The sequence below is a fragment of the Desmodus rotundus genome, chromosome 5 (assembly GCF_022682495.2).
Source record: "Desmodus rotundus isolate HL8 chromosome 5, HLdesRot8A.1, whole genome shotgun sequence".
Lineage (NCBI taxonomy): Eukaryota > Metazoa > Chordata > Mammalia > Chiroptera > Phyllostomidae > Desmodus > Desmodus rotundus.
The window spans coordinates 11,627,131-11,648,471 of record NC_071391.1 but is presented as its reverse complement, the minus strand read 5'-3'; the positions used below and the strand labels follow the sequence as shown (position 1 = coordinate 11,648,471).

Here is a 21,341-nt window from a genome sequence, read left to right as displayed (position 1 = left end):
TATGTGAAATTTATATTTAGTAAATATTATCATACAGTTTTCTATGAAGTCTGCCAATCCACCTGGCAGTAACACACTGCCCTTGTGTGAGTCCCTTGTTGAACATCCTCACCAGTAACTAAGAGGATCTTTTCCTTTAACTGCAGCCATTATTTGGAGTATTTGATATTCCTGACAGCTAACAAAGTTGAATGTTCACTATTATAGAGTGTGTCTCCTAGTGCAAATTCAGAATTGAAGGCCTGATAAGGAGACCAGCTTGATGGTAGTGGGACTCCCACATCCCACACTCTCTGTCTGTCTGCCATCACTGCCACTTCCAGTTCAGGTGTGACTGGCCTACAGCTGTAATGCATTCCCCTGGTATGAGTGTGTTCCCTGCCATCTGCCATTGTCTCAATCATGCCCAGTGGGTATGTGCACTGGTAGACTCATGTTACTATAATCCAGGATGCAGTGACTTGAATAAAGAATTAAGATTATTAGGTTTAAGCCCCTCATTTGAGAGTGGAACCAGAGGCCCAAAGAGAAGATGGTAGAAGGCTTACCTTATTGAAGGTCACAGGTAGAGTGAGATCGAGGAGACACTCTGACTGAATATTGTAATTGCTTCCGTGGTTCAGAGCGTGTTTCTGCAGAAGATTTCAAGCTCAGTTGAGTATACTGCCTCTTCATATGGAGCCACACACTTATAGATGTCATGAGAATTATTTCATTTTTGATTCATCAAATTTTGCTAACCAGATTTTTACCACACAGAGCTGTTTGCTTGGATTATTATACATGGACCCTTCATCCTTGGTAGTGCTTGTGTTTGGAGGTATTGATGCCTGAGCAGAAATAAAGGACTCTAGTTAAGGATTTGACGTGTAGCACTGATTGATTACACACATTACTGAAGAAGACTACGCTCAGGAGCCAGACATGGGAAGAGGAAACTAGAGATGGTGGGATGACAGTGTGGTTGTGTTCTGGGAAAAGAACCCTACTCAAGTTAGGACGGTAAGTTGAAAGAAAGTATATGAAGTGTGTGTGGAAAGAGCCCAGCCATTGTTAATATAAGAACAGTATGTGTCACATAAATGTAACCTGTCAGCCAAGGAGCTTGGACTGGAATGAGCATGACTGAACAATGACCACTTCCCTGCACTAGTCAGTGGTGCCATAGCTGCCCCTGAGTGAGCATGTGTGCCTGTGGCCATCACATTCAAAGTGACTGAGCCAGGAGAGCAAAGAATCTGCATCAGATTTTATGTTAAGCTGATCATTCGTCTGTGGAAACTGTTCGGATGACTCTGAAGGCTGCAGCTATGGGCAACAGGTGATTAGCAGGTGCATCAAGAAAACGTGACCCCTCATGCAACATGTCATGCAGAGTTGTTTCACTAAACATCTGAACCCTCCAGCCCTGATTAGGCACGCTGCAACTTATGGATTTTCCCAAAACTGAAATCTTTTGAAATGGAAGAGATTTCAGACCCTCAAAGAATGAGGAAAATATGACAGGGCAGATCATCGCAATTGGGAGAACTGTGTGAGGTCCCAAGGTACCTCCTTTGCAGGGAATTGAGACGTCACTGTCCTATGTACAGTGTCTTGTATCTTGTGTCTTCTTCCATAAGTGTCTCCATTTTTCACATTCCATGAATGGATACATTCTGGACAGACCTTGTGCACCTCAGGCGAGTTTGTGTAGAGGTTGAGAGGATGGAGTATTGAGGAAAGCCTTCTGACAGTGAACATGTATGTTGGGTTATAATCTAGGTTACAGTACTCTTTACTGCAATGGAAGCTAACTTTCCAAACAGGGACTTGTCTATATAGATCAGTGGTATACGAGGCATGTCTGGAAAAAGCCCAGCCATTGTTAATATAAGGATAACAGTGTGTGCCACATTGCTGTAATGGTCAACCAAGGAGAGTGGAATAAAATTCCCCTGTGTGAATGATGACCACTTCCCTGCACTAGTTGTGCAGGCATTAGATGCCCCTGAGTGAGCATGTGTGCCTGTGGCCATCACATTCAAAGTGACTGAGCCAGTACAGCAAAGAATCTGCATCAGATTTCACGTTAAGCTGAACATTCCTGTGTAAACTGTTGGGACGACTCTGAAGGCTACAGCTATAGGCAGCAGGTGATTGGCAACTGCATCACGACAACATCGCCCCTCATGCAACATGTCGTGCATCATGCAGAGTTGTTTGACTAAACCTCTGACCCCTCCAGCCCTGATGTGGTGCCCTGCGACTTATGGATTTTCTCAAAACTGAAATATTTTGAAATGGAAGAGATTTCAGACCCTCAAAGAGATTCAGGAAAATATGACAGGGCAGATGACGGCTATTGGGAGAACTGTGTGAGGGCCCAAGGTGCCTGCTTGCAGGAGACTGAGATGCTTTGTCCTTGTTGTTGTCCAGTGATTCTTGTACCTTGTGTCTTCTTCAGTAAGTGTCTCCATTTTTCATATTCCATGGCTGGACACCTTCTGCACAGACCTGGTACACATCAGGTGAGTTTGAGTAGAGGGAGAGAGGATGGAGTGGTGAGGAAAGCCTTCTGACAGTGAACATGTATGTTGGGTTATAATCTAGGTTACAGTGCCCTTTACTGCAATGGAAGCTAACTTTCCAAACAGGGACTTGTCTGTGTAGATCAGTGGTGAGGTCGGGCTCTGGCCAAAGTGAGGTTTCAATAGAGAAGAATGGAATGGTGACCTGTGAGGGATGAGAATGAAATGTTTTTTTCTAAATCCTGAGCTGAAAATGTCCAGAGTACATGAGTTCATTGTAATAGAGAAATATTGGTTCCTTTGTAGCTAATTGTGTCATTACAGCCACAGTCCTTGGGATGGGGACAAACAGAACACCATAAGTGAGGTACACTTGGATTAATGATCTGAGCTCCTTTCTTGGCAGTGTGGGGTCTGGGATTAGACTAGTAGAGTGGGTGCAGGGATTTGGCCTGCACTTGGTAATGGAGTGGCCAGCAGAGGTGGCCATGAGAAAACCTCTACTCAGCTCGAAGAGTGAAGGCAGGGTCAGGAAAGACAAGTTCTGAGGTGGATTGCAGAGAGCCCCACACTAGCTGAGTCAGGGTGCACACAGGAGTCTGACCATGGGGTGAGCAGGCTCCACTGCAGATGAGGGTGGAGCCTGGAGACTTCCCTTCCTGACACGAGGCCAGGAAGGACACGGTCTCTTCTTTCAGCACCAGGGCTTTAGCTGCTGATGAGCAGATGGTTGGCTCTGTATGATCTTAGAAACTCAACAATCACAAACGTCTGTTTTTATATATATTTCTCCACATAATGCATATATTAAGCCCATGATAAGGAGATGAGGAAACTAGGTTTAAAAGAGTGAAGTACTCTAAGGTTACACAGCTAAGGAGAGAAATATTTTTTTCTCCTTTTTTTAAGTTTTATCGAATTTAATGGGACAGGAAAGGATTTGAACACATTTGAATTCAGGTGTGTCTCACTTCAAAGTTCAGTTCTTATCTTAATCTCTATCTCATTTCATCATTTCCTTAATATGAAAGAAAGACACAAACAGGAACAAATATCACACTTGCTGAGTAAATGTAAAAGTAATTATTTCAGTATCTTTAAAGAAAAATATAATAATAATATGGAATATTTTTTTCCCTAAACATATATGTGAATCATGACCATCCTATCCAAATTTATCCAACATAAAGAGATTTCATCTTTATAGATATGAATACATTTTATATGTTTTTAATAAAGTAATTAACAGTGGAAGAGGTTTGGACAAAGATTGAGAGGTCCTGATGTGTTAAATATTCTATGAATAACAATAAAATTATTTGGTATTATAAAAGAAAAGAGTTAAGAGTAATAAAATATTTGGTCACCTTCTTCAGATTCCTCCCCACCCTCATTTTCCCCTCAGGTCTTCCCTGTCTCCAGGGATGCCAGCTGCCTCAGGGGACACCCCCTTCCAGCAGGATCCAAAGGTGATCTTCATAAACTGGGAACCCCTGTAGTGTAACTCCCACTCCCCATGACATCCAGAGTATGGAGAGCAACATATGGTCAAAAAGTAGACAATTTAAATTCATTCCCAAAGGTTTTATGTTCTAATAGAATGGTTTTCTTTAACCACATGTGGAGCGGGGAAGATTCACAACACAAGTTAAGACTTCAGGGCAAATAAGACAGAAAAGATATTCTATGTCTACAGGGCTTTCCTGAGATCCCAGGTGCCCCCCACACCCAGTGCTGCAGAGAGAACAGTCTACTCACAATCTCCTTCTTCCAGATAATGGCTGTTTGGCCCTGAGGCCTGGGTCTTTATCACAAAGTGCAGAGCTTGACAAAGCCACCAAGGAAAACCAGTTCAGTAAGGCTTCCTGGGTGAAGACGAGTAAAGTAGTTTCTGAAGGCTGCTAAAAATACCTCTGATATATCAGTGAGGTAGCACTTTCTGGTAAAAAAAAAAAAAAAAGACAATCATTTAATGAAATACTTTATATGGAAGTTGTATTCTTTGTTAATTTTACAATAACATTTTGGAAATGTGTGTATATAAGAAACTGTTAGTGACTTAAAATCTCTGTTTAATAGCATACTTTCAGTCCAATAAAGATAAAAATTAGAGAAATCTAAAACAGAAATCAGACGATTGCCTACCATCTGATAGTAAGTAGTCTTTGGATTTTGGAAAACTTTTTAACGATACGTATATGTATATTTTAAAATGTACGTTTTTGAAAGTTAAAATGTGCCTTCATCCAAATCCTGAACAACAATCAGAAAACTAGCTTTTTAGAGACTGTGGACCGTAACACAATTGATGCCAAATTGGCACATAATTGTGTACGTTTTTATAATGTGTAAGTATTATAGTCTTCTGCTCTTATCCTGTCATGTCTGTATCCTTTCATTCAGTGCTATGTATATGAGATTCCCCCAAGCTGTTTCATGTGAGTGTATCAGGGTGCAGCCAAGAAGGCGGCCCCACATAGGGATTTGTAATGGGGTCCAGAACTCAAAGTGTCCAGGAACTATTATAAATATATATATAGGATGTCCTCACCCCACAAGCCTGAGCTGGGGGAAGTGACACGTGGAGCAGGGCCATTCAGAGTTGTTTTGTACAGCAACAGCTGTGCAGGTAACCTCTGGCATGGTCATTTCACATATCCATAACCTTTAACTGGTTTCATAGATAAGTTAAATAGCAGTGGCCAAGCTTTGAGCCAGGGGGATGGAAGTGACTTCCACCCAGATGTAACTGGGGGGTAACTCCCACTGGCTCCAGCCCTGCTAGAGAGCTTGGAGACGATTGGCTCCATGCCAAGGGGCCAACCTGCCCAGACTTACTATGGCAGCCCAGCAAAGAATCCTGGAATGCTGGCAGGTATAACTGGTTGTAGGAAGAGTGGAAAATTGGGCTGCCTAGGAAGACTGGTGCCAGGATTTAAACCCAGGCATAGTTGCTGTGCTGCAGAGAGTATCAGGTGGTTTTGGCAGAGTACAGGGTGAGAGGACCATGTGGCTTTGGCAGAATGGGCCCCCTGCAGCAGAGACACAGTTGATGTTGTCGGGACCCTGAATCATGGAATTCTACTTCTTTTCCTGAGATATGGTACCAGGGAGTTGGCAGAGGGAGATGCGTCTGTGGGTATTCTAAAGGATTTAATTATTAATGAAGACATTAGGTTATGACTCTAAGTCTATATAACTTTTAAATAAATAATTCCTTTCCTTTTCACCATCTCTGGCATTAAGAGACATCTTTCCCTGGTGGTGGGCTAGGAGAACCTAGTGGGGGGGGCCCACAGAGAGAAAGAGGGGGATCCCTTGGTAATAGTATGTCTCTCATCCCCTCCACTCTTTCTGTTCTGCAGCATGAAGATAGTTATTCATTCTCTTTGCTGTGTAGTATTCCAATTAACAATCACATAAATATTTTTGTCAAGTCCCAAATAATGCTACATTGATCATTTTTGTACAGCCTTTGCATGTACATACCTTCTCATTTCTGATGGGTACAAAAGTACTAACGGGATTTGGGGGACGGCTGCAACAGAAAGCTGCCATTCAGTTTAACAAAGTTGAACTCAGGTTTGAATTCCGTCAGTGGGTGAGAGCTGTAGACGTTCCACATTCAGGCAGGTGCTTGGTATTAATACTGAGAATCTTTCTCATGGTAGCTGATCTTAGGTGCAGCACGTACGTACAGGGAATATGTAAGTGTTAAGTATACAACTTGTTTTAAAAAATATCCTCGTAATCAGTATCCAGACCAAGAAACAGAACATTATTACAATTGCTAAAGCCTCCTACTTTTCTCCCTTCTTTTTAGTTCTCTTTAGTTCACACATTAGACTCAGATCTGTTTAGAGTAGCTAGAAACTTATGCAATCTGATTTTAAACACGTTTCTGTTGTGTTACAGGGGAGCAGTGTGCCAGCTCGATGCTGTTATCGTTCTGCTTTCAGGGTCCACACCCATCTGTGCTTGGGCTTTGGTCTAGGTCAGTTGCACTCCTGCCACGTTGCTGTGCAGGACACGACCCAGGTCAGAGGTAGAGCTTCCAAGGCCATGGGTTAAAATGGACATATTATTACTACAAGAAGCATCTCCTGTTGTTTTTCTACTGTATTGTGTCTGAGAATCCCAGCAACAATACCTCCCTAGAGAACAGAGCAGCGTCCTTTTCCTCCTTGGGTTTCCCTAGCAGTCTGGAATGTTCTCACTCAAAAGCATTTTGTAACTGCACCTAGATATTGAATGCCTTCTGGTTTTGTGTAACTGTGGGAAAAATTTATGATTGCCCTTGCTTCTTGTGTGGTCCTTCAATTTCATGTCCTTGTGCCTTTTTACTAAACAAGCCACTTCCCGTAATTTGGCCATTAACAAAGTTGAGCAGAGGCATGTGAAGTTGTCAAATATCTTGATAAATGCTGTTTGGTTTTTTGTTTACCAAATAATTTCTCTGCATGTCTTTAACATTCCCTTATTTTATCATCCACAACCACTTTATGTTCTTGCATAGGAGATACCAAAAATGAATTGAAGGCACATACTGGGCTGTCGGTGAATTTTTTCTGCCTTAGATGTAAAAGCATTCAGTAACAATGTACATTTTTGATATCTTTCTTTCAGGTGCTATGCTAGTGCTTGGGTAAAGAAACAGAATGCAGAGTCCTGAATCTCAGAGTGCTGGAAACCCCACATTGATGGTAGTGAACAGGGAACAGAGTCATGGATTCATCAGTGTCCCAGGGCACATGATGGTGCATGGACCAATGTGGAGAGTGCCGCAGGGAAGGACAGCCCCTGGAGGACGCCAATGAATTGTGAACTGCAGCCCAGGCATTGAGTCATGAGGCCAGTCCCCTTTGCTTTTCATACCTTAGCCACGCTGGTCTGCATTAAGCTTTTACATCCCAGAGAAATGACATGGTTTTGTCCAACTCAAGGCCTCTCTAATAGGTGATCCATCTGCCTAGAAAGCTCCTCTAACTACTGGAAGCTCTAAGAACTGTGACAGAGACTTTGGAAACTCTCAGTAAGTTTTAGAAAATTAAATTAGTGCACAAATAATAGATCATTGCAATAAAAATATGGTAACTAGAAGTCCACAGCATTTCCACAAATAGAGAGTACCACATATACCTTCAAGGCATAAAAAAAAGCATGGACTATTTAGTAAATGACACATTTTGGAGTAGCTGAAACATGGTTAAAATAGTTATTGGTTCATACCAAATAAATCAAAACTTCCATTTTTCAAACATAGTGTATATAATGTTGGGATATATATTGCATTGTATAACTTTTCAATGGAGGCATTTTTTGTTTCTATGTTTTTCAAGGTCCTCTTTCACCTCCTTGGCTTATAAGCTATAAGTTCCAGGGTTTACCATGGGAATCATAAGGGTGTAAAACAGTGAGTTCACTTCATCCTATGAAGTAGGAACAACTTGGCCTGAAATACATGATGATGGAGTCCCCTGGGAAATTGCCACAACAGTTAAATAGGAGGTGCTGGTGGCGAAAGCTTGACCCTCCCCTCAGTGCAGTTGGTCTTCATCAGTGACAGGATATATAACAATTAGCATAAAAAGTCCTGATACAGTAATCAGTTAATGAAGCCCAGAAATGTAAATATTACCAACTCATTGAGCTGAGAATCAGCAATATAGCAGAAGGCGAGGTGGGCCATCCCAGAAGAAGTGGCTAACCTTATTTGACCCACAGGAACATAAGCAGCACATTAACATTGTATTTAGTGAAGCATCCGTAATTCCCACCATGTGCTCCCCAGCCATGAGCAGGGTGCGCACTCTGCTGGACATGGGTAACATAAAAAGGAAGGGGTTGCTACTGGCCTAGTGTCCATCCAGGGCCATCACCACCAACTTCAGACACTCAGACTTTGCAAAGGTGCAGAAGATCAAGCATTGTAGAAAGCAGCAGATGAAGGGGACTGACTTCTTGGCAATGAAACCTACCAGTGTTCTGGGTCCAGTTGCTGTGCTGTAGCAGAAGTCACTGAAAGAGAGTTGGCTGAGGAAAAAATACATCAGCATGTACACCCAGAACCAGGCCAAAAGAAAAGCAACATTGCTAGCATCTCAGAAATTATCCCCACACCCATCACAAATTGAGGTCCAGTATGCTAGATCAGTTTGTAAGTTTTTGATGTATATAGTAGTCAAACCATGTAATTTTTTTACAGATCTTCATCTGGCTTGTTCACTCAAAATTATGTCTGTAAAATTTCTCTGTGTTGTTGCATGTGGAAGCAGTTCATTCATCTTCGTTGCTGTTTAGTTTTTGAATGTACAAACTTATCATGAAGTATTTTGCCAAATCTAGACTACGGGTCAGCAAACTATGGTATATAAAGTGTTATTGAAGCTGCGATGCACCAATTCTTTACATATTGTCGATTGTTTCTTTTATGAAACAAAGGCCAATCTCAGTGCTTGTGGAAAATTGTATAGCCCACAAATCTTAAAAATGTGCACTACTTATGACTTTAAGGAAAAGTGTGTCAGCTCTTGATTTAATGTGTTGAGGAAAAAATGAGTTGTTTTCAGTTTTATACTGTTGCAAATAATTCAATGGTGAATATTCTGTACATGTGTTTGGGTGAACATATTCATTGGTTTCTCTGGCGTATAATTCTAAGATTTTTGTTTGGGTCATAGGCATCTACATGGTTAACATCCATGAAGTGCTTCAAATGGCTTAGGCAGTCTTCCCATCATTCACTTAGTTAATCATGTAACAATCAGTGACACAGGTAGTATATTCTCCCCATTTCACAGATAGTTAACTGAGGCATAGAAAAATCAAGTAATTTATTCAAAGTGCCTCTCAATAGCTGGGTACAGACTGGCACATGTATCAAGGGAATCTGGCTTCTTCCCTCACCCAGTAATCTACCCTTGTCTGTGGATAACCTGTACATGATCAACAAATATATTTCTGAGGTATTTACTATATCCTTTAAAACAACCATCTACGGTCCATGGCAGCATTTACTTTAAGCAGCGATTTAAAAACTTTTAAATGTTTTCTTAAGGGTTGGGGCAATAAACTGCATTGGACTATGTTAAAAATAAGGGTTTGGTGCAATTCTTGTGAGAGAAGTTGTGTGTGTGCTGGTAAAGGCTGTTGCGGGTTGCCAGTTAGAGCTTGGAATTAGGGAATTGGACACATCTTGGAAAGTTGTGTCTCACAAGGAATCTGCCTTCAGTCCTGTGGCTTTCCTAGTGGTGCCGTTTACGTATTTGTTTCTCAAACTATGAATCAGCAGGTTCAGCATGAGGATGACCATGGTGTAGAACTGAGATAAATTTATCAATATTGGGAGAAGACTCCCCTGATGGGTGGCCACAGAAAGCAGGTGAGAGGCCCATAGAGAGAAGGTTTTCCTCCTCTCAGTGATAAAGCCGATCTTTAAGTCTGAGAAAGGCTGAAAAAGTAGGAGATGAGGCTGTGATAATACAGATCATTTCCCCTGAGCTGCCCTATGTGGAGGGAAGCCACTCATTTATTGATGTGTCTGTGCAGGCTAGCTTCACCAGGGGAGGGCATCACAGAAAAAATGGTTCATAATGTCTTTTGTCACAGTACTTCAGAATCAATGCAAAGGATGTGTGAACCAAGGAATTCTTGTTTTCTCCCATGTATGACAAGACACTGGCTTTCTTAAGTAACTGTATTTTAAAATAATCAGCATGCCAAAGTGGCATTTTGGGGGGTAGCATAACTGCTCTTCTTTCATGGTATAACATTGAATTCTCCTCAGACACAAATGTTGTAATTTACATATATATGTATGTATGTATTTGAAATCTATCACTCTCTCTATCTAATCGATATGGCTATAGATATGTTTTTCTACATCCTCACAATCCTTAGCATAGAACTGATATGAATAATGACTCAGTACATGTGTGTTTTAAGTATTTTTCTCTTGTTTGGCAGGTGGATATCCAACAAAGTATAGAAATAAACAGCCATTAAAAGCTGCTTCTGCTAATGTAGTTCATTTGCATGAAGGTATTTTTAGTAGTTTATTTTTTATGGTATTTTTTCATTACCCTTTATTACCCTTATACTCTTATCCATTTCCTCCCACCCCATGAGTATGATCTTTTATATAATATGTGTTTTTGGATCATGCTTTACAAAATACAATGTATTCTACTATACAGTTGCTCATAATATAGTTCCAGTGGAAACATATTTTATGGAGCAGAGATATTTGAAATAGACAAATCTGAGGAATGTCCTGAGGTGAATGGTCTTTACTTAGAGTGTAAGTGTCATGTGGGTCTTTACAGATCCATCACTTCAGTGCCCACAGCCATTCATGTACTTCCTGGTGGATGATGGAATGTGCATTGCCAAGCCTCGTACCCTGAGATTGTTGTATTAGTGATATCTAACAGGAGGTAAAATGTCATCTAATACTTCATTTCAGTACCTATTTGTCTGTTTTGTCATTTTGTGTCACTGATACCATGCAGGTGCTTTGGATAATAGACATGGAATGCTCAGTCCTTTAGCTAAGAATGCTCACAATCTCATCTTGGAGACAGTGTTGTAGTAACAGATGATATTAGTACAATGCTTAAAGGAATAGTTGCCTGTGATTTAAGATTGGGGCATTTAACCAGAGGTGAGAATTGTGTTGTTTCATTCTTATGATGTTTGAAGTAGGTACATTAGCACACTTTTTACATTAAAGGGAGGGGCGTGTGTGTGTGTAAAGAGAAGAGGACCTCAGTGAGAAGCCTTGTGCAGTCTAGTGCTCTGTCCTCTAGGGAGAAAGGGAGAGAGCCTCCAGGTTTTTCTACAGAATGGCAACCTTAAAATTAAATGAATATTCTGAGACCCTGAAATTATATAATGTTTTTTACAATGGTATTAATAGTTGTTCAATATTAGTATAAGTATCGGGTACAATAACCTTAAGTTATTGAAATAGATTTTAGCATTACTTAACATCCACCACTAAGCAAAGACCACTATTACAATTGTGTTTAAACTAAGGTTTGAGCTTATTTCACAGATTGACAGAAACCAAATTAAGGCATTGCAACTGGAATATTAGTGTAAATACTATTTGTTTGTTTGTTTTTCTTCATTGAACATAAATTCTTATTAATAACTCTTCTACTTCAACTACAGCATTTGGGAATTTCATGTTTTTTTAAAGTTAATTATTAAAATGCTATGAACATATTGTAAAGGAAGATAAAGTACATACATTAAGCACACTTTATACATTAAAAGGATAGTGGCTATTAGAGAAGGGCAAGGTTCTATGACCCCATGCACCGTTCATGCAGTTTCTGTTAAGGTGTCAAGAGCAGGTATCTGTTCCCCAGTGCGAGGGCAAGAGGGGAAATCCACAGTCTGAGGTGAAGGCTGTGATGCGCCAAATAAATGTAGAGCTGCTGATGCAGCTGACCCCTCGGGTAGCACGATCAGAAAGAGAGGATCTGAGAAGTTGTCTACATCACATGAACCATGTCCCTGATGGTTACTCAGCCTTGGACAAAGAAGAAATACAGGTGGGTTTTGTGTAAAATGAACATGCTAGAATAAAACAAAACAAAGTTATTTTCTTTTTCATACACAATGGCTGCTTTTTTCATATGTCTTGCAGGGAACACATCTTCATTCATTGCATAAATGTTTTGGATTGGCATCCTGAAAATGAGCATTGTAAATAACAAAGTAGAAATACCGGTGAGTCAGATAGAGAAGAGCCTTGCAGTTATGGGACTTTGAGCTAAGGGAGGACAATTTTAATTAATCTTACTCTTTCATTTACTACTTATTACTTCTAAGTGTTATGATGGGAAGTTTATAGGATGATACAAGCGCATAGGAAGAAGACAACAAAAGCTAACTTAAACCACTAAAACTCCCCTCTGGCTCAGCAAGTTTATTAAAATCATTTGTTTAAAAAATAGAACTTTAAACATGGAGGGAGATGGTACTATGCCCATATCTCTGGGGTATATATACCCATGAAGAGAGCAGAGTAATACATAAAGACCCTCTTTACAAAACTAAGAGTAAGTCTATTACGTGTCTTTAGTTTGAAGAGATGAAGATTCCTGATAACTATTCTCTGCATTCAATTTAGGCAGAAAGGTAAATAAAGAAATATGCAGAATTGTATTTGTGAGACCACAAAAAAACTGTCAAAGTGCCTATGTTGTAATTCTCAACATCTCCAAATGAATATTTTTTGGTGAACGTGTTTTCACCCGGAACATAATTTAGTGACAACAACATTTTTTCAGTGCACCTTTTACATCCTTATTCCTCAAACTGTAGATTAGTGGGTTTAACATGGGGATGACAACTGTGTAGAAAACAGAGGCCACTTTGTCCGTGTCCATGGAGTAACTCGAGTTGGGTCGGAAATACATGAAGAGGAGTGTCCCATAAAATATAGCCACATTGGTTAAGTGGGAGGCACAGGTGGAGAAGGCTTTGCGTCTGCCTGTGGCGGACTTCATGTGAAGGATTGTAGTTATGATGTAGCTGTAGGAGAGGAGGACAGTGATGACACTGGACCCCACAAGACAACTACAGGAAATGGTCAATGCTATTTCACTGGTGGTTGTGTCTGAGGTGGAGATGGCTAGTAAGGGTGGAATGTCACAGAAAAAGTGATCGATGATATTGGAATTGCAGAATGACAATTGAATTGTGCAATAGGTAAAGATTGCCATATCCATAAAACCTGCAGTGTAGGCAGTGGCCACGAGCTGGATGCACACTCTCCTGGACATGGTCACTGTATACAGAAGAGGATCACAAATGGCAACGTAACGGTCATAGGCCATGACAGACAGCATGACACATTCTGCATCTGCAAAGGCCCCAAAACAGAACATCTGAACCATACATAACTTATATGCGATCTTCTTTTGCTCAGATAAGAAATCAGCCAGCATCTTGGGACAGACAGAGGAGGAGTAGCAGACATCACAGAAAGACAGATTGCTCAGGAAATAATACATGGGCGTGTGGAGCCGGGGGTCCATGCTGATCAGCAGGATCATGCCTAGGTTGGCGATCACCGTGATGCCATAAACCAGCAGGAAGAGCACAAAGAGCCCCTGCTGCACATCCCGCCTGCCAGAGAGTCCTAAGAGTATGAAGTCCATGAACACGGTGCAGTTCTCAACAGCCATCACTCAGGTTGGCAATCCCTGGTTGTGGAGGAAGGAAATGCAAGTTGAGGGAAAATCATCTTACTGTCTCAGCAGTTAAACAGCTGGTTCTTTATATTTGTCAGTAGTTAGGAAAAGAGCTCAACAGTGCACATCCTCTTTAAGTAAAGTGACTCTCTGCAATATTTCCAATTTAATATAAATTGATAAAGTGATAATAATACAGCTTACATAGAATAGGTAGCACACTTTGATCTATATTAAATCATTTTATTTCCATACCTACCTATGGAGTATTTTTCCAACTTATAGATTAAGAAATTGATGTCCTCAGAGTCAACCAAGTTGTTCTTAGAACTATTTGGTTCAGAAAACCCATATGTAATTACATGGTTGTTTCTGTTGCTGATGTAGTGTAAGTGTTATATACTGAAATGAGAAAGCATAGAGAAGTGAGAGATGCAGGTAACAAAAACATTTCTTTCACCCCTCATTATCCATTACTGTAAATTAGGCAGATCACTGGCTTGTTTCTTGATGTATCGTGATCCCACCTCCCCATTATCCCCTTGTCCTACCCAGCCTCAGTCACCAAGGGATGAAGATAGGCTGTGATCCAGGACGCCCAGAGCAGGGAGCAAGGCTAAAGGAGAAGTTGGATGAGTCTCCGTGGATGGTAGGTTAGAGGGCACAGGCTGGAACATGTAGGACTAACCATGCGCCTTCTCCCAGCACTACTCGGGCAGGTGTGTTGGGACCTGACAGTAGGCATCTGGTAGCACAGGTGACCCAGAGGCAAGTGTGGATTGCTGTGTGAGACCCTCCACTCTAATCTGCTAGAACCCACTTAATCCATTCACAAAAAGGTCAGGTGTCCAGGATAGAAGGTAATGTCTCATGTGTGCACAGTCCCATAACCTCGGAGAAATTTCTGTCTGAACTGGACCCCATCCAACTCCGTAGACAGTGTGACATTGCTTGACTGTGTTCTTGATCTCTTTACTCTTGAGAATCTCTGAAATCTGCTTTCCTTTGGTTAAAAAGAGTTGGTCCTTGGAAGGTCAATAAAATTCTATGTTCTACTTTTATATTTGACACAAACCATGCATATCATATATTATATAATATGTGACCTTTTCTATTCTGTGAGAATATGAGAAAATGTAGCAGAGTGTAGAATAGACAAAGGATTACATCTGAACAATGATGTATGATCCACATGCAGGTCTCTAAAAAACCTGTCTGACCTCATCTAATTATCTGTGCTTGTAGAGACGTTTTTTTCCAAAAAAACCCTTAATTTCCAACCAAAATAATTTGTAAAATATGTAAAAGACAGGTAAGGGAGTAAAAACAAAAAACATCTAACCACTTTCATAAATAGTACTCATGTTTCATTCTTCCTTGCCATTTATGAATGTCTTTAAAATAATGAGATTTATAAAAGTAAGGAAAACTTTGTACACTATTTCTTACCCTCCATTAGTTTTATAACATGCTTTATGTCAAATAAACATAAATACCTCTTAACAAATCTAAAATAGAAATGAGAAAACCACAGGAAAATCCCGTACCTGTTCTGGATCCCGGACTTCTTTGTTGCCTGCTTTCTGTCTGCCATATGCTTTAGCACTGTCACCACGGTGACCTGGCTTATATCACACTGGCTATGTCTGGACCTGGGTGCTGGTCTCTCAGGAGCAAGGGACAAGTATAACAAGATGTTGTATCATCTGTCATTCCCTACAGGCTGGTGCTTGAGAAAGAAACATGGACCTTTTGAAAATGTTGCTTTTGTCCCTTCCTTCCTTATTGCCTAATATTGTACTTACTTAGCAATAGTAAAGTGAGTGTATTGATGGCTCTTTGCATCCAGCTCACCAAATCTTATCCAAGTATGTGGTTTCCATCTCATAATTATCATAAACAACTACTCAAGTTACACACAAAGACACACATATACAAACACTCTATTAAATATTTTTACAAAATTAAGATTTTCATAAAAACTGATAAAACTGGCTATAATCATAGTGCTTAGGGAAAAGTAAGTTTTGTTTTCTAATATGGGATTTTTAATATTCCAAGTAAATTACGCCAGAATAAGTACAGCTTATGTGCAAACAGTTACTCTGAAAAATGACAATGCAGCCTTTTTTACATTAATTTATTCTTTCTTCTTTTGCTAATATCATTAGGTTTATAGAGAATCTTTATACCACAAAATTTTGATATGAGTATAATTATATATACATAAATTATCATAGGTAGTTTCTTCTTCAAAATAAATTCTAAGAAGTGAACTTTAAGTGCATATAAATTTGACAGTCAATTTTGGCCTTTTTAAGAGAGTGAGATGTTTTATGTTGTGTAATAATCACCATATATTATGTATGTTATGATGCATACATCCTGAGTTATTTCTAATAAAGTCATTATTTGATACAGAAATTGAAACCTAAAATTAATAAGTGAAGTAGAGTCTTTTAGACATTTTCATTAAACTCATAAAGGTTGCTTAAAATAGGTGTTCTGTGAATGTTTGGTAAAATTCACCTGTGAGACTATCTGGTCCAAGACATTGGTTTGTTGAGAGTTTTTTAGTTACTGCTTCAATTTGTGTAGTTGTAACCTGTCTATTCAGGTTCTCTGATTCTTCCTGATTCAGTGTTGCAAGATTGTATGTTTCTAGGAACTTATCTATTTTGTCCTGATAGCTCAATTTGTTAGCAGAGAGTTGTTTGTACTATCTTCTTACAACCATTTGTATTTCCTTCATGTGGAGAAGAGGGATATCTCGTGCACTATTGGTGGGCTTGTAGATTGGTACAGCCATGGTAGAAAGCATTATAGAGTATATTATTAAAAATTAAAAATAAATTTGCTTTATGACCCAGGAATTCCATTTCTGGGAATTTATGCTTGGTAACAGCACCAAAGGAAATGAGGTTCACTAGTCTCCTTGTTCCTGGAAATAACATCAGAAGTGGCAACAGATTTAAAGTTCTAGAGGAAAACATAGGCAAGAAAATCTCAGATATTCCATTGAGCAATATTTTTACCTACATCTCCCCTAGAGCAAGGGACGTTAAGGAAAGAATAACCAAATGGGACTTTAATCAAAATGAAAAGCTTCTGCATGGCCAGAGAAAACATCAGCAAAATGAAAAGGGAACCTACCACATGGGAAAAATATATTTGTAAATGATACCTCAGACAAGGGTTTGATCTGCAAAATATATAATGAATTCACAAAACTCTACTCAAAGAAGACAAAGAACCTAATTAAACAATGGGCAAAGGACCTGAACAGATAATTCTCCAAAGAGGACATACAGAGGGCCCAGAGACACATGAAAGGATGCTAGCCATTAGAGAGATGCAAATTAAAACCACAATGAGACACCACTCCACACCAGTGAGAATGACCACCATAACCAATCAGCAAACAGGTGCTGGTGAGGTTGTGGAGAAAAGGAAACCCTAGTGCACTGTTGGGGGGATTGCAGACTGGTGCAGCCACTCTGGAAAACACCATGGAATTTCCTCAGAAAAGTAAAAATAGAACTGCCTTTTGACCTGACAATTCCACTGCTAGGTTTATGCCCTAAGAATCCTGAAAGACAAATTCAAGTGAAACTATGCACCCCAATGTTCATAGCAGCAGAATTTACATAAGCCAAGTTTCAGAAGCATCATAAGTGCCTATCAGTAAATGAGTAGATCAGAAAATTATAGTACATTTACCCAATGGAATACTACGCAGCAGAAAGAAAGAAGGAGCTCCTACTCTTGCAACAGCATGGATGGATCTGGAGAGCATTATGCTAAGTGAAATAAGCCAGACAGGGAAAAACAAATACCATATGATCAAACCTAGAGGTGGAACATAGTCAACAATCCAAACAAACAAGCAAAATATAACCTGAGAACTTGAAATAAAGAACAAACTGTCGGTAACCAAAGGGGAGGAAGGAGAGGAATAATGGGGGAAATTGGGGAGTGGTCGTCAATGAACATATATGAAGAATACCTGGACAGAGCTAAAGAGGGTAGGATCGAGGATGGGGGGATGTGATGGGTAGACTGGGAGGCAGTTGTGTGTTGAAAATGCAGACAACTGTACTTGAACAACAATTAAAAAAAGAGTGTTCATATTTTGAATAAGACATATTTTCTTAAAAAATACAGTAATCATTTAAGAGCAAAGAGACACATTTTCACAGAAATATTCCATAAAGTCGCTCCATTATTTTACAAGAATATACTGAACTTTATTGTAGACAAGGCAGACTGGAAATAAGCATTTTATAACAATAAATTTCTGAAGTTTCTTAGAATCTAATGGTGCATACATAGATTTACTTTTTCGAGAACCTTTTTGATATGTAATGTACATGATTTTACTTAAATTATAAGTATAAGCAAGATAAATTTAAAAATGAATATCCCAGTAACGAGGACCAGAACAATAGATAGAACCCTACCAGAAGCACCAAAGCCTTCTACTCCAGGATATCCTTTTTAAAAAATATTTTATTGATTTGTGTTTAGAGAGAGGGGACAGGAGGGAGAAAAAGTAGGAGAGAAACATGTTGTGAGAGGGAAAGAGCAGTTGGTTGCCTCTTGTAGGCACCCCGACAGGAGACTGAACCTGCCACCCGTGTCTGTGCCCTGACTGGGAATCAAACTGGCAACCTTTCACTTTGCAGATGACACCCAACAAACTGAGCCACATCCGTCAGGGCACCAGGAATCCTCCTAAGTCACTAGTCTCTTCATGCAAAGGAATAACTACATTGTTGGTTATTATTACGGAATATTAGTTTTGAACTGAGCACAAGCAGACACCTAAAGCATGTGCTGCTGTGGTCAGTTACACACTTGTTCATGTTGTTGCGTTCATTTGCAAAGATGGATCCCATTGGTGTACAGCATAGTTTTGTACAACTATATTGTTATTTTTTGATCTACTTTAATGAGCATGGTAGGCAGTTGAATTGATTTCTCCTCTGTTATTACCAATAATTTTAGTGTGAACATCTTTGTAATACCCTTTGGTAGACATAAACACCCATTTATCTTGTATATAAAAGCAGGAGTTGAAATATGTGTGGGTGTGTATGTGAAATTCATTTTTATTAAATATTATCATACAGTTTTCTATGAAGTCTGCCAATCCACCTGGCAGTAACACACTGCCCTTGTGTGAGTCCCTTGTTGAACATCCTCACCAGAAACTAAGAGGATCTTTTCCTTTAATTGCAGTCATCACTTGGAGTATTTGATATTCCTGACAGCTAAGAAAGTTGAATATTCACTTTTATAAAGTGTGTCTCCTAGTGCAAATTCAGAATTGAAGGCCTGTTAAGGAGACCAGCTTGATGGTAGTGGGACTTCCACATCCCACACTCTCTCTCTGTCTGCCATCACTGCCACTTCCAGTTCAGGTCTGACTGGTCCACAGCTGTAATGCATTCCACTGGTATGAGTGTATTCCCTGCCATCTGCCAGTGTCTCAATCATGCCCAATGGATACATGCACTGACAGACTCATGTTACTATAATCCAGGATGCAGTGACTTGAATAAAGAATTAAGGTTATTCCATTTAAACCCCTCATTTGACAGAGTGGAACCTGAGGTCCAAAGAGAAGAGTGGTTTGTTGAAGGTCACAGGTAGAGTGAGATGGGAGGAGACACTCTGACTGAATATTGTCATTGCTTCTGCGGTTCAGAGTGTGTTTCTGCAGAAGATTTCAAGCTCAGTAGAATATGCTGCCTCTTCATATGGAGCCACACACTAATAGATAGCATGAGAATTAGTTCAATTTTGATTTAACAAATATTCCTAACCAGATTTTTACCAGTATGGAGCTGTGTTTGAATTATTATACATAGATACTAACTGTAACCCATGGTAGTGCTTGTGTTTCGAGATAATAATGCCTGAGCGGATATAAACAAGCATAGTTAAGGATTTGACATGTAGCACTGATTGATTACACACATTACTGAAGGAGACTATGCACAGGAGCCAGACATGGGAAGAGAAACCTACAGATGGTTGGACGACAGTGTGGTTGTGTTCTGGGGAAAGAACCCTACTGAAGTTAGGACTGTAAGTTGTAAGAAAGTATACCAAGTGTGTCTGGAAAGAGTCCAGCCATTGTTAATATAAGAACAGTTTGTGTCACATCAATGTAACCTGTCAGCCAAGGAGCTTAGACTGGAATGCCCATGACTGAACAATGACCAGTAACCTGCACTAGTCAGTGGGGCAGTAGATGCCCCTGAGTGAGCATGTGTGCTTGTGGCCATCACATTCAAAGGGACTGAGCCAGTAGAGCAAAGAATGTGCTTCAGATTTTATGTTAAGCTGAACATTCCTGTGTAAACTGTTGGGACGACTCTGAAGGCTGCAGCTATGGGCAACAGGTGATTGGCAGCTGCATCACAAAAATGTGACTCTGGTGCATCATGTGTCCCGCAGAGTTTTTTCACCAAACAGCTGATCACCCAGGTGACTAAGAACCCTCCCGCCCTGATTTGGTGCCCTGCCAATTACGGATTTCCCCAAAACTGAAATCTTTTGAAATGGAAGAGATTTCAGACCTTCAAAGAGATTCAGGAATCTCTTCTCAGGAAAATATGACAGGATAGGTGATGGCCATTGGGAGATCTGTCTGAGGGCCCAATGTGCCTGCTTGAAGGAGACTGAGATGCTTTGTCCTCGTTATTGTCCAATGATTCTTGTACGTTGTGTCTTCTTCAGTAAGTGTCTCTATTTTTCATATTCCATGGCTTGATACCTTCTGGACAGACCTTGTACACGTCAGGCGAGTTTGAGTAGAGGGAGAGAGGATGGAGTGGTGGGGAAAGCCTTCTGATAGTGAACATGTATGTTGGGTTATAATCTAGATTACAGTGCCCTTTACTGCAATGGAAGCTAACTTTCCAAACAGGGACTTGTCTGTGTAGATCAGTGGTGAGGTCGGGCTCTGGCCAAAGTGAGGTTTCAATAGAAAAAATGGAATGGTGACCTATGAGTGATGAGAGTCAGATGTTTTTTCTAAATCCTGAGCAGAAAATGTCCAGAGTACATGAGTTCATTGTAATAGAGAAATATTGTTTCCTTTTTATAGCTAATACTGTCATTACAGTCCTTGGGATGGGGACAAACAGAACACCATGAAGTGAGGTCCACTGGGATTGATGATCTGAGCTCCTTTCTTGGCAGTGTGTGGTCTGGGATTAGACTAGTAGAGTGGGTGCAGGGATTTGGCCTGCACATGGGAATGGAGTGGCCAGCAGAGGTGGCCATGAGAAAACCTCTATTCGGCCTGAAGAGTGAAGGCAGTGTCAGGAAAGGCAAATTCTGAGGTGGATTGCAGAGAGCCGCACACTAGCTGAGGCAGGGTGCACACAGGAGTCTGACCGTGGGGTGACCAGGCTCCACTGCAGATGAGGGTGGAGCCTGCAGACTTCCCTTCCTGACACGAGGCCAGGAAGGACACGGTCTCTTCTTTCAGCACCAGGGCTTTAGCTCCTGATGAGCAGATGGTTGGCTCTGTATGATCTTAGAAACTCAACAATCACAAACGTCTGTTTTTATATATATTTCTCCACATAATGCATATATTAAGCCCATG

At 40.3% G+C, this 21,341-nt stretch overlaps 1 protein-coding gene across 1 annotated transcript; it reads right to left on the bottom strand.

The window, feature by feature from the left end:
- Positions 1–11,547: 11,547 nt before the first annotated feature.
- On the bottom strand, positions 11,548–15,282 carry LOC112302686 (olfactory receptor 8U9). The gene is made up of 3 exons (XM_045193586.2): positions 15,265–15,282; positions 13,977–14,119; positions 11,548–13,729 (listed from the first exon to the last, which is right to left on the bottom strand). The coding sequence occupies exon 3, from the start codon at positions 13,709–13,711 to the stop codon at positions 12,788–12,790; it is 924 nt and encodes a 307-aa protein (XP_045049521.2). The 5' UTR covers positions 13,712–13,729; positions 13,977–14,119; positions 15,265–15,282; the 3' UTR covers positions 11,548–12,787.
- Positions 15,283–21,341: the final 6,059 nt, after the last annotated feature.

What these genes read in the sequence shown, in the direction of transcription:
- LOC112302686 (XM_045193586.2), bottom strand. Translation starts at nt 13,711, where the DNA reads ATGGCTGTTGAGAACTGCACCGTGTTCATGGACTTCATACTCTTAGGA.